General features: G+C 41.1%; 1 protein-coding gene across 11 annotated transcripts in view; it reads right to left on the reverse strand.

Moving 5' to 3' along the window:
* Positions 1-14,166, reverse strand: part of FAT3 (FAT atypical cadherin 3) — a 420,625-nt gene that overhangs the window by 318,651 nt on the left and 87,808 nt on the right. For all 11 annotated transcript variants that reach the window (XM_066989896.1, XM_066989902.1, XM_066989899.1 and 8 more), the window contains one exon: positions 8,532-11,843. In XM_066989896.1, the coding sequence (XP_066845997.1) occupies positions 8,532-11,826 (3,295 nt within the window). In that variant the 5' untranslated portion in view covers positions 11,827-11,843. The remainder of the gene's footprint in view (positions 1-8,531; positions 11,844-14,166) is intronic.

Here is a 14,166-nt window from a genome sequence, read left to right on the forward strand (position 1 = left end):
CACCCACCAAGGACAGGCCCAGCCTGACTCCCTCGGCTTTAACCACCTCGTCAGGGCTCACCTCACCTTAGCTGAGCTACGTGTTCGTGTCCAACCTAAGTTAGATATTTAAGCAGGTGAGCAAAGCCCAGTGAGATGAACAACACCTCATGTTATGTGGCTTAACCTCCACGTCACCTAGCCACGCGCCTGGAAGGGTAGCTCCAGGGCTGACCAGGAGCTGCACCTTGCAGACCATGCAGCTGCCACCCTGTGCTCCTGCCCTGTTCTCTGCAAAACACTGGGGGCATGGAGCCTGCAGAAGTGTCCTCAAAGCAGCCACAGAAAAAGAAAAAGATGTGACAATCTGCTAACTGCACGCGAACGTGCCTGGCAATTTTTTTTTTTTTTTTTATTAGGTGTGGACAAAATGATCGTGTCAATGCCAACGGACAAGTCAAGTTTGACAAACACAAAAATCCATTGGCTCAAACGCCTAATGCAAACCAACTGCAGTGAAAACTCCCCACCCACATGCACAGAGTTTGGCTTTCTCTCAGTTATTTCTTACTGGCAACACTTCAATGCTAATAAGACACCATAAGTGTATAAAATGTAATAAAGATGTTTACATTAAACAGCAGACTACAGATTAAAAGAATCTGTTCCATGAGCTATAGAAGCTCATCTCTGAACATCTATTTTCAGGTAAGCCTGTATGTACAAACAGAAAAATATCTGATAGTAGGAGGTTTGTGCTTTTTTTTCTTTTTACCTTGCTGACAAAGACCTAACAAGTTCCAAGACTTGAATGATGAAATTAGCTAAGCGCAACCTTGAAATATGACACAATTTTTAAGCAATGAGAGCAATGAAAAATTTGGAGGAGCTTTCCAAGTAAGTGCCCAATTCACCATCACTTATGGTCCTTGAACAGAGAACAGCTTTGTACATAGCATGCCTTAAGCCAGCTTCCAAGTTAAATCCTGGAGCCTGCACATGTACTGAAGTAGGGTAAGAGATATATGGACTTGTGTTTTTAATTGCTCCAGTGTTACCACCTGTCTGTGCTCCAAACTAGTCCCAAAAATTCCTGACCAACTCTGCCCCTCTGTCCAGTTTTATCACTCTCTAAAAAGTCACATAACCCACTGCAAGGATCAGGTTGGAGGATACATCCTCAGTATTACTGGCCACTAGAGAATCCTCTTTCTTGGACTTGTTTCAGGAAAGGATCAGGCAGTGCAGCAAAGTGGTTCCATGTAATCTTACACACTGCTGCAACATCCATCTTCCTACTCCTCTGCACATCCCAGGAGGACAGGACTGCTTGCATTGCCCTCAACATGCTCATAAACTTGCAGTTTTGCATTAACAACATCACTTCTCATGCCTAGAGGCTTCCGCTGCTGCCTTGGAAGAGCTAAAATGAATTTTTTCCCCCTAGGTGTTCAGCTGAACTGCTCAACTACCATGAATCACTCGTAAGGGAAGGTAGATCATGGTCTGAGGTGATCCCAGGATAAAGCTGGTGCTCAGACATTCACACTGAATGGCAAATGCTGGAGGTAAATTTTCCCCCAGTCTAACTGGCTACTGTGTGGCTTGGTCCCATGGCTGACTCTTGGGTACGAGCTCAATGCAGGAGCATCTGGGTGTGATTTAATGGACTGTGATGCACGGGATAATGCAGGGGTCACTTCTGGACTAAAATGCTAAGGGACAGAATAACAGAACACAGACATGTAAAATATTCTAAAAAATAAGTCTCAAGAATGATAAAGGTGACAGGTAGGAGGAAATACAAACAGCATATTACTTTATTAAATAAATTACTCAGAGATTGAAAAGAATGTCCTATCATCAGGAGCCTCCTGAATAACAAAGGAAGTTCTCTAAACATTTTCCAAAGAAGGGACGACACGCAAATAACAGCTAACTATAAAATGGTACCTCATGAGCTGTTTTATGCAGTACAAAGCCAAGAGAGTTGAACAGCTTGAATGGAACAATTCTGTATGGCTGGCCTCACTTAGGAAACTTTCAAAATATGTCAGAATGATATTAAGGACTCTTTAAAGTAAATATTTTTGTAAGCTGATGCATTGTTTTAGGGTTCGTGTTATTAAATAAAATCTTAAACAAATTCATTCCAGTGAAACCAAGACAGGCCTTGTTTCTTTACTAATTTACAGCTACAAATTATAAATACACACACAGAATTTATCAAAAAAACTTGTTTCTCCACCGCAACTAATTTTAAAGAAAAAGAAAAATGTGAACAGTTACTTTCCAAAATTTGGAAATCATAAATGAAGGAAAGATTGCCCTATTAAAAGCTGCCAGAGATAACACAGAGTAATGATAACACGTTACGGCAGACTCCAAAATAGCTGTTCCCAGGAATGCTTTATTCATGCCTGACACAGATAGAGGGTGACAGATCAGAGTTTGGCCAGAGCTGAGCTGCGTGATCCATCTGGCATGCTCCTCCACGGAGGGGACCGTGCAGGAGAGCCATCATGGCCAGGCTGAGCGCCAGCAGCTCCGGTCCTGGGTGGCCCCTGCGAGCATCCTCCCTTCCCTAGGCAGTGCCCACCAACACCACTGGCACTGCTCTGGTGTCTGGCCTGAGGTTACTCTGAAAACTTTTTTTTGGAAGCCTAGGCTAGTTAAATGGCTCAGAACTACTTGCTCTGGGCAATGAAATTTGCCTACTCTCACCAAGAACGTGAACAACGTCTGTAACACTCACAACTCAAAACTCTGCAGTGAATTCAAGTCTATGGTGAGTCTTCACAGATTTATCCACTAGCTCTTACATACTTTCATAAAATTAAACAAGCAGGGGGAAGAAAAAAAAAAAACTACGTATCACAAAGCATTTTCATTTTTACTTGATGTTTCAAGGAAACGCTAGTAATGGTCCCACATAAATATTTATCAGACCACTCAAATTGTAATAAATGAAAGTATCCTTCAACTTGCATACACAATAACCAAAAACTATTTTAGAAGACAGCAACAAGATGCAAGGAGTCTGAAGCAATAGATTTATTCCCTTCTGCCAGACAGTTTTAACGGTGAGAGCAGGTCTGTTTTATTATAAACTATATCTTCTGGTGTTTCTTGTTTCCATTATTAGTCATTTGAAGCCGTTATTAGGGTTTTCCAACACCAACTGGCTTCTTTTTGGACTCCCAGCAACAGTCTCTCAGGAATTTCAATCACTCCTGAGGCACCTTAAAAGGTCTCAAAACAGAACATCAGACCGCTGTACTTGGCACCATAAATCAATCCATCCATGGACTTTGTAATAATTTGAAATCCACCTCCATTTAACATGGTGTTTAAGATTTCAGTGCTGTGAAAGACAGGCTTGGCTTATTCATTCGAATTGTTCAGGGCTGAAAACACCTAAAGATATCAAGTTATCAGGGTCATCTCCAGCTTGTGTTCTTATTAGACGGGCTCTGCAGGGGTGGAAATTAGTGCCAACTAATGCCAAAATTTAAAGTCCCAACAAAAATCAGGGGACTCAATGTCCCCAATAACCTCAGAAAAAGAGGCTAGTAAGTTTTGAAAGTGTTGAGTCCATGCTTCTGGGCTTTGCAAGAACATCAAAGATCCCGTAAGCATTTCGCTAACAGCACTGTGGTGTTTCCATATTCTACTTCAGTGCAACTTGAGACGTTTTGATGCTTTCCTGAGAAGCTGCAAAAGACTGACTGCTTCAGCTTTCCCACCTATGCAGTAGGGTTAGTCATTCTTTGCATCCTGGGGCACTGTCACACCAACTCCTATCAAGCCTGCAGAAGTGTCTGCAGCAGCAGATGCTGAGTGTATCTAGTCTCTGCTCCTCCAGAACTCAGTTCATTCCCCTTCTATTAGCAGTACATCCACGGGTAAAGTCGGGGTAAATATAGAAACACTTCTAGTGCCAGGCTGTTACATCAACTGTGCAAAGAGTAGAAACACATGCCAGACTGAAAAGTGGAGCTGGAGTCAAAAACACTGCTGTTTAGCGAAACCACAAATCATGAAAAAATGAGAAGGAAGACGTCAGCATTTAGGCTAGAACTGATCTCATCTAAGTCAACCTTTCGAGAAGTCAGGAGATCTCACTAGTTGTCGAAGTTCCCATTGCAGATAGCACAGCAGGACATCTGGATGGCAATTAGTCACCCAAGGTAGGTGGCATCATATGGCCATGTGCATTTGCTGGAGTCACCACAAGCTCCTGAGACAGCAAAAATACACCGCTTTGGTGTGGTATCAGCACTGAGATGGTGTACATACCAGAGCAGAAAAATCCAGGATTTAAAGAAGTTAGTAAGGGACTTCTGACAGAGAACACTTCCAAAAGGCTAGTTGTATCTGTTAGAGCTCTTGCTAGGATGAAAACTCAGAGCATGCTGCCATCCCCTGAAAAACTTTAACTGCTTATTTTGTATTACAACACTCTAGAAATAAAGAGGGGTTTTACACAATTCTTTTCTAAAGGAATGCAATTAGCAGACCAGTGAGGAGCGTGGAGAAATACAGCAGGTGAGGAGTGGTACTAGAGATGAAGAAATGGCTCAAGCTTCTCCACAGCCCATGAGCTGCACAATGAGCTTACCACCCATTTCAGCAACTGAGATCAAAGCATCGGATTTTAATGCCTTTCTGTAGATGGAAAACAGAGTGGGATGCTCCTGTCCAGTGCATTTTCAGAGCATGACTAATCTAATTTATTTCGTTTTTTTTTTTTTTTTTTTTTTTTTACTACAGAGTAATATGAATAATTTCTCCATCAACTGTTTTTCTCTGTCAATTATAAGGAAATCCTGCAGTGACTACCTCTGACTCTACGTGAGCACATTTCATCATGTAGATTACATCTCAGGAGTCCAGAGAAAGGGAGAGATGTAAAGAAAAGTGGTTCTGAATGGCAGACAGAAGGAAAAAGAGAATCCGTAAATGGCAAAATCACATTATGTCCCTCAGTGCGGGGTTCTTAAATGGCAAGCTTGTGACATTTATACCAGCAGTCAATAAACAGACCAATGAAGAAAGAAAATCAATGAGTTTGAACTGCGCACCTAGCATGGTGACAAACTGAATGTCCATTGAGGCAGGCATCAACAGAGTTCTCTATTAAAAATTTTAAAAAAATAATAAAAAAAAAACTTCTTTCCTTCTAGAACAGTGTTAAACCAGTTACTTGTTTGTCCATTAAATTTTTTGGGGGGGAGGAGCGGGGTGGAGGGTGCTGTTTTTAAGCCAAGAATCATGACTTATGTTGTAAACCCAAGAAACATCTAGTCTGACGTCTAAGGTGCTTGTGTGAAACTAGGGATGGAGTTGGAGGAGGTCTGGAACTGCTGCCTTCTACAGCAGGAGAGTTTCTATTGATTTAGAGATTTGCACTGGCTTCATCTTCTGGTAAAAGAAATTAAAGTAAACCCAGAGAAACAAAGTGAGAAGTGATTTAAGAGGCTGTGGGACCAAATATATGTAAAATTCTACTTCATCGAATACTTCTAGCTGGCAAGTGTCCACTACGCTCCTTACTACCATCTATGAACTGGAGTACTTAACAGTGAATGCTGTAATGCAACAGCATCAATCCTCAAAAGTAGTCCTCCAAGACACAAAACAAAGGGACACACTGCAGGAAGGAAATCCCCAGCCCAACCCCACGGCTCATCTCTTATCAAAAACAGCAAGAGCATCAGGATTTGCACATACACCCTGTGCAGAGAGACCCACCTTGGCCAATACGGAGGGACTCCCAAGCCTGCTGACCACAGACCACTGCTCAGACCTGAATGCAGAGCTACCTGTTGTGGCACCTGAACCATCAGCTAGGTCAAGCTCTGTGGAGCTAGATGCACCTACATGCACCTGTATGTACCTGTAAAGGAACGAGAAGAAAACCACTGTGCTGATAAACAGGTGGCAGCAAGGCACAGTGAGCATCCACCGTACAGGTCAGCTCCTCCTCGGGTACCTCCGCACCCACTTCCCCTCGTCAGTACAGACGTGCCCCAAGGAACACAGGCGCAGCTCACTCAGCACACGGGCTGACACCGTTAAGATGGAGTATTGTGAAAGAACGAAAATAATGCACCCGAGCAAAAATATGCTGAAAGCACAGACTTGCTTGGAGTCCAGCCTGCTCACACATCAGGATGAATTTGGCCCAGTTTATATCCTAATGATTATAATGGATACTGCAGGCTTCTTTTCATTAAGGCAGCAGCCAAAAATATTGATTTGTTGTACTTCACGCTCCTGCTTACCTTCACAAATTTCGTGAGAGACGGCGTATAAGCCAATAGAGTCGGTCAGTTTAAAAGTGACAAATTAACTGCACTGAAAGTAAATAAACAGCTATCTCTTTGTAAATTAATTCAATATGTGACTTGAGCTCTTTTCTACAGCTAGATAGCTGATTCATCATTCAGCAGTGTTTAAGTTGCCACCAGTTCAATAGTAGACTATTAATGTTTTGTCCTATTTGACGCTGCAGGTCAAATTCGGCACTCAAGTTACAACAGCACAACAGTGGGGTAATTCCTGAACCCCCAAATCCTGCTCTCCACACAGCCCTGGCCCAGTTGTGCACCCAAGTGTTCTTCAAGTTTGTTTCAAGATGACTTAAGATGTATCAAATAGCTGGGGAAAACATATAAAAAGAATCTAAAAGAGTATTTTGAACTACTGGATTACGAAATATCTTCCGGAATGGCTTTGTGAGACAGCACAGGTGACAGGGTTGGCTCTTCAAAATACTCATGAAAGAGTGAAAGACGAAAATATGCAACTTTTAAAGCTCTGTTTTGTTGTGGTGTTTTTTTGGTTTTGGTTTGGTTTTGTGTTTTTTTTTTTTCTTCACTGACTTGATTTCAATTCTAGAAAGAAACTAAGCACATTTAATGTGTAATGTCAAGTACGACTCCCGCTCATCTCAAAACATGATCCATGTTTTACTGACGAGGGGCCCTAAATCAGTGTTAGCTATCACCTTTACTCATTTAGGCACAGGGTAATAACTTAGGTTAATTTATTAATGAACAACACACACTAATTTATCCTCCTGGAAGCTTGTTCCTTAACAATTCCTTTCAGTTCAATAAATGTTGAATCCCAAGATATTCAGAACAAGGCTGAAGCATTTAGACCAAACTCCCATTGCTTCAAAAGGAACCCATTTATCTGAAGTCCATGCTACTCAATAAAGTAGGCTACCATTTTTAAATGCCGGAGCTTAAAACTGAAAATCATGTTCAACTGCCTAAATAATGTTGCCCAAGTTCATTCACTGTAGGATATGTGAGTTCCTAACATTTCTAGAAATTTGAGTAGGTGCCCTCTTGGCTTCTGACACTCAAGTTTAATGTTTCTGGACACAAGGTTTTGACTGTCATCTGTGCACAGCTGCAGCACAGAGACTACAACACAAATAGAATAAAAATATTTTCAACTGCTTATGTTCAGACGAGATCCACAGCATTTGTAATGTCGTCTGTTTTTCATAATGTTCAGTTTAGAAAGTTGACATTTGATTAAACAGTTTGAATTTGCCAAAACATACATTTTAATCTTATGCTTTAATACCACATTCTCAATTAAAAGCTTCAGAAAAAAAAAGACATACAAAGTCTGCTTAAACCACAGTAAGCCCACAGACCCAACATATTTAATATAATTTTTTAAACTGTTGACTAATATTTTATAATTTCTTCACTTCTAGTACCACAGCTGCACCATTACTCCCAACAGCTATCAGACATATAAACAGCCAGCTCGTTAGCCGTGTTTTACTAGATAGCCTTTTACACTTGGTGTTTTCCACGTTTTCCAATAGGGTGTGGTAGAAGTGAAGATTAACATCTTAGAAATCTTCACTCTGTTAACACTACTGCCACCAAGGAAAAGTCAGCACAGGCTGAGTGCATCTATCCCTGTATTCGTACCCTTCACAAGCATGCCTACACTGATGAAGACAACATGCTACAAGAAAGCATACTATACAGAATGGCACATCATTCCAGACTGCTGACTCCAATGAAAAATTACTCCCAGCAACAAGGACAAGACCAAAAATAAGTTTTAGGATGAAATAATTCATATTTCCTGCCCCTCAATTCCTTCCATTGAGTTTAACACTGCATTCAAGGTCATGAGTGTTATGACTCTGTGGAGGCGACCTGAGTAACTTACAACGATCAACAGATAATACAGTGACTGCAAGAGAGTCATTACGCAACTATCACTGCTTCTTAAATGGAGTCATCACATAGCAGCTGAAAAGCCATGTGCATTATTTCACACTCACAGAGTAATGAATGCAGCCATGTGCATTATTTCACACTCACAGAGTAATGAATGCAACCAGGTAATTAAATCATGTCATCACTGTGCCTGGAAAATCCTTATTTACAATTTTATCTTGCCTGTTAAGAAGAACCGAACTTCATGTAATGGGCAGAAAATAATTATGCCTAGTTTCCCATTTGCAAGATCCTCTTGGAAAGGAAAAGGAAATTAGAAATGAAACTCACCTGTTTCTTCATCTATGCTGAATCTCCCCAGCCCACTGCCGTCCCTGATGGAATACTGGATCTCTCCATCCCTTCCAGAGTCCTCGTCTCGAGCAACAACTTGCAAAACGCTTGTACCAATGCGCGAGTTTTCCTTTACAGATCCAATGACAGCAAAGTCAGGAAAATAGGGGGTATAGAGATTTTCGTTAACATCCACTACTTCAACTTCCACAAAAGAAACAGAAGAGAGAGAAACTGGGCGTCCCTTGTCCTTTGCACGCACTGTCAAGTTGTAGAACTGCTGCTTCTCGAAATCGAGCTCTTTGCTCAAGCGGATGGCACCGCTCGCTTTGTCTATCTCGAACCGCCCGTTGTAATCGTTCACCAGAGAGTAACGGACTTGACCTCCCAAGCCAAGATCTGGATCATGAGTTTCCAACCAAGCTATGACAGTGCCAACTGGCAGGTCCTCAAGGACCTTCACATTGTAGCTGGATGGTATAAAGGCTGGAGAACAATCGTTGACATCATCTAAGAAAACCTTCAGAGGCACAACGGAAAACTGCTGATGGCCACTGTCTGCTTTGTCCCTAGCCTCAATCTTTAGTGTGTAGTTTGCTTTTGTTTCCCGGTCTAGCTGATCGGCCACATACACCACTCCCGTGGAACTGTTGATGGCAAATTGCTGCGTGTCCGTCAGCACCGAGTAAGCCACCTCTCCATTCGATCCTAGGTCTTTATCTCTGGCTTCTACTTGGATAATCTCTGTACCAAGGCTTGTACTTTCTAAAATGTTAACTGAGTAACTGTCCTGTAAAAAAACAGGCTTGTTATCGTTTGCATCCTCTACAGTGACAGTCAACAGTCTCCATGCAGATTTCTGTGGATTACCTAAATCATAAACTGTAATATTAAGGAGATAGAGCTCTGTTTTTTCACGGTCCAAGGGCATAAGAACTTTAAGTACCCCTGTCTCCATGTCAATGTTGAAACAACTATCTCCATTACCATCAGAAATTGTATAAACTACTTTTCCATTAAAGCCTGAGTCTGCATCATAGGCTTTTATCCTTAGGATGGTGGCACCAACTGGCAGATCCTCTGAAACCATCACATCAGTAGGGAAGGTTTTGTCAAAATGCGGTGCCTGTCTGTTCACTGAATAAAAATCGAGAAAACCATCTTCCAAATTCAGCTTCACATTTGCTTTTGCCTTTTTGAGCAATTTTTCTGCTAGCTTCTGAGCAACTCTAGTCTCTCTACAGCTAAAGGTCTTTGAAGACACTTTCCCATGAACTACCGAAATATTAACAAACATAGCATCAGCAAAGTTTTCTCCATCAGTGGCTGTTATCTTAAGGCCAAAATTGCTGTTCTTTATGCCAGAATTAATTAGAGATTTTTTAAGTTGCAGGACACCGGAGTCAGGATTTAAATAAAAAATGCCAAGCTCATTTCCAGAGATTATTTTGTACTTTACAAGCTCTAACTCATCTATGTCTATAGCAGAAACAGCAGTAATGTGACCACCAACAGGAAAGTCAGATGAAATCACTCCCTGACATGCCACTTTTTCAAAGAGGGGTTTGTTATCGTTGACATTGCCTATGTATATGGTGACATTCACCTCACTTTCATGGCGGTAGGGAGAACCCCAGTCAGAAGCCCTCACAATGAACCTGTAGCTTTCTGGTGAGGACTCAAAGTCCAGTTCTTCAGATGTGCTGATGATACCTGTAAACTGGTTTATTATAAATGGCAGTGAGTTCAGACTGGCAATGCTGTATGTTATGTATCCATTTTCTCCCCTGTCTTTATCGACTGCTGAAACTGTCAAAACGCTATAGCCCACAGGGACACTTTCGTTGACAAACGAGCTGTACGAAGGCTGCTGGAACTCCGGAGTGTGATCGTTGGCATCTTCTATCCTGACAGTAACCTGTGCTTTTAAATCACCACCTTTGTTTGTATATACTTCTAATTCGTAGAGGTCCTTCTCAATGATTTTCAAAGGACGAGCGGTAGTAATAAGGCCTGTGATGGGATTGATCTTAAAATAATCAGCATCCTCACTAGGAGATAATCTATATTCCACACCCAGTGGCTCTGGCATCAGCTTAATTACTGCAACCACCACACCTGGAGGTGAAAATTCATTGATCGAAACATCGTAAGTTTCCTTTTCAAACTTTATGGGTATACTTTCTTTTTTGGGACTAGCAATGTGGACCAATTTGACTGCAGAAAATTTCTGAGGAGATCCTTTGTCCTTTGCTTGGAGAGTTAGGTTATAACCATATGGGAAACTGTCCCAGTCAATAGGCTTTCTTTCCTTTATTTTGTACTCATTCATCCATTTACCTTCTTTAGTCAGAAAGAACTGTTCTAGCGGATCTCCTGCCACAATTGAAACAGATTCAATTTCTCCATTGGCTCCTTCATCTAGGTCGTCAATGTTAACAACTGCATAGGTAGGCTCCTTGTCTGATGGGAAGGGAATATGTGTTACTACATTTATTGTTGGGGCATGTTCATTTATACGTTCAATGTGAACATAAAGCTTGGCCGTACTGCTTACACCGTTGTTTCCATAAAGCTTCATCCCACGGTCCACAGCCAGAATCTCAAGATCGTATCTGTTTTTCTCATCATAGTTTAGCCGGCCACTTAAGGAGATAACACCACTCGTAGGATGTACTGAGAAGAGATCAACTTTGTTTTTGAAATAATAATAAAATTCACCATTGGACCCAATATCCGCATCCGTTGCGGTCACCTGTGCAATGCTAGTCCTTAAAGGAGTGCTTTCCGCTATTGTGACAGAGTATGTGGTTGGTGAAAACAAAGGTCTTAAGTCATTCATGTCCAAGACTTGGATGTTCACTTTTGTCCATGCTTCCAAGTCCTCTCCTCTGACAGACCCTTTCACTATCAATAAATAGTTGTCCTGGATTTCTCTGTTTAATATAGCAGAATTCCCACCTTTAGTCCTTATTCTCAGGAAACAAAAGTCAGCAATGATGACTTCCTCTGCTTTAAAAAAGCCCTCATCGTCGCCAGACACTATCCTGTATTTGATATCCCAAGAAAGATCGGCCAAGGTAATGCCCATTCTCGTTTGACTGTTGACGTAGGTCCTGGCAGCCGAATTTTCGTACACAGTAGCATTGTAAGTGGAATGTGTGAAGTGAAAGCCAAGTGGTGCTGTTCCATGAACTACCTGGCAAAGGCAGGCCAGGAGCTTGACAATCAGAAGGGCGAGGCAAGACGGAGGAGGCCCTGTGCCTGACCAGTGGCCCATATTCACCTCCATCACATCTTTCTTTCACCCTGTGACAGAGAGAGAAAAAGGAAGACAGTTAATCAAGAGCTAAAAACGGTACTGGAAAAAGCATTATTTCAAAATTACTTACTAAATTTGTACCTGAAAATAAAATATATAAAATAACTAGTTACTACATATTTAATAAAACAGAAAGGGAGAACACTACACACAAAAAAGCAACAGTTTTGCATTCTTTTTTTACATGTGATAACATATATACATATCCACACATATATACATAAAATATATGGATAGTCCACACTGAAATTATTATTTTTATTTAACAGTAGCTGCAACAAAGTCTAAACTTGTTCATTTTTATAGCATATTGGAAGACTCCTTTTTAGTCCTAACCTTTGGGGATGAGACAGGATTTTCATTATCTATGTAGCACTGTGATAGTCAAATTACTGATAGTTATCAGGTTTAATATGGGCAGTTAAGAAAGATCAGATGGTTAGTGAAATTTGAGCCACCAAGAAAAGGCAGTACATAAAAATCACTAGCCAACCATTACTGTAATTACAGATGCCTACAGTAAAATCAAAATAAAGGTAGAATTATGGCTATTTAAATGCAATCGCACACACATACCCAGATAGTGAGAACAGACAAAATACAATGAAGAAAATAAAACTGCTCGATAAAGTTCTCACATAAAGAGTCAGGTTAGTAAATGTCACAGCTAAGATAGCCCACCAGACTTAACTCTGCCCTTTTATATGTACTACAATGCATCCGTAATTATGATCACTGCCATCCACCAACTACATGTGGTAACACACAGTAAATGAGGACACAGATGAGCATTTTTGAACATTGATGAACACTGAACACACTCAATAAATGCTCCATTATTTATTTATACCACTCCCATCTCAACCTAAGAAAGGTTAAGACCTTCTCCAATCTGTTGCCTGTCCTGCTGTGGACTGGCCATCCTGGCTAGCAAGAGCATGAAGACATTCTTAATTAGATAGAGTCAAATCCAGCTTGCACCAAATTTCACTCTGGCAGCTCCAAGCAGAATTTGGCTACAAATAAGGCATGTGGCTTCATCGCCAGCAGTCTTAATCTACATGTGGTCCCATTTCAGCCACCTCAAAGCAGCAAGAGCCCTTCCAGCGAGAGCCCTTTCTTGATTGCAAAAGGCTCATTATAAGTATTGAAATGCAATTAGTTAGCAGCCATTTGAGGAAGATGTGGAGATCCTCCATACAGTCCCATTGTGCATTAGTCCCACTGCCTCACTTCATATATCTGAATTTCCAGGTTAAACTGAGACAGGGTAACGGGAGACATCGGCTCGAGACTGCTGGAGGGTGCTGCAGCAGCTGTGAGCCAGGCTGCTGCTGATTGCTTTCCACGGGAACGAAGGGAAAGGAAAGGAGCCCGAGGAAACTAGTCAGATGCTTAAAGTGAGACAGTGTGAAAAAGCTTCTTTGTTACAAAGTACGTTCACTGCTACTCATGAAAATCATAGAAATCAATTGTAAAAGGCAATTATTAAAAGACCCACTGCACACATACATTGTTCTCATTGTCATTTAAAAGCTGCTTGAAAATGCAGTTTTCTTCAAGCTAGAATATAGAGTGGATAGGAAAAGTTGTCGATAATGACAGGAGTTAATTTGAATTTCCAACATGATTTCAGCATCCCCAAGGAGATTTATAAATTGCAGGCAAGTTTTGGAATATGAATTCATGTTAGTTATCACTTCCAATATAACTGAATGACTACTGCATTTTTAAGTACTAATGACAATCAATTTATTGCACTGATGTTATAATGTTCACACAAAACACTTAACTTCCTGATCCCACAGTCTATATCCCATTGCTTAACACGTTAATCAGTTTGATCAGTTCTCCCAAGTGTTTGTCAAGGCACCCATCTTTCAATACACTTATTTTCACATACGGCACACACACCCCCCCCCCCGCCTTGTTTCTGACTTATTTTCCATTACACCAACAAAAAAAGGAACTGTCCATATTGAAGATAAAAGTCTAAGATCTATCACCTCCTGGACTTACATTTCCAACTAACAGGCAAATCCCCACAGAAGTACATGTGGCACTTCCTTTTCTGAATATCACACATCACCTAAATAACATGTTAACCCCTGTAGTTTATACAGAGAAGATGTACAAACACAGACTTCTCCAGCATGCTTTGTGTACGAGCTCCGCATGCTCTTCCCATGCCCAGGGTGATCCCCAGAACACCTAACAAGAAATTCTTCAACTAGGAAAGACTTTTTAATGTTGTTGCCATTTCACTCTACTAAAAGATCAGAGCAGTGGAGCTGTATTTTTCAGCACACT

The sequence above is a fragment of the Anser cygnoides genome, chromosome 1, assembly GCF_040182565.1.
Source record: "Anser cygnoides isolate HZ-2024a breed goose chromosome 1, Taihu_goose_T2T_genome, whole genome shotgun sequence".
In the NCBI taxonomy this organism is placed as follows: domain Eukaryota; kingdom Metazoa; phylum Chordata; class Aves; order Anseriformes; family Anatidae; genus Anser; species Anser cygnoides.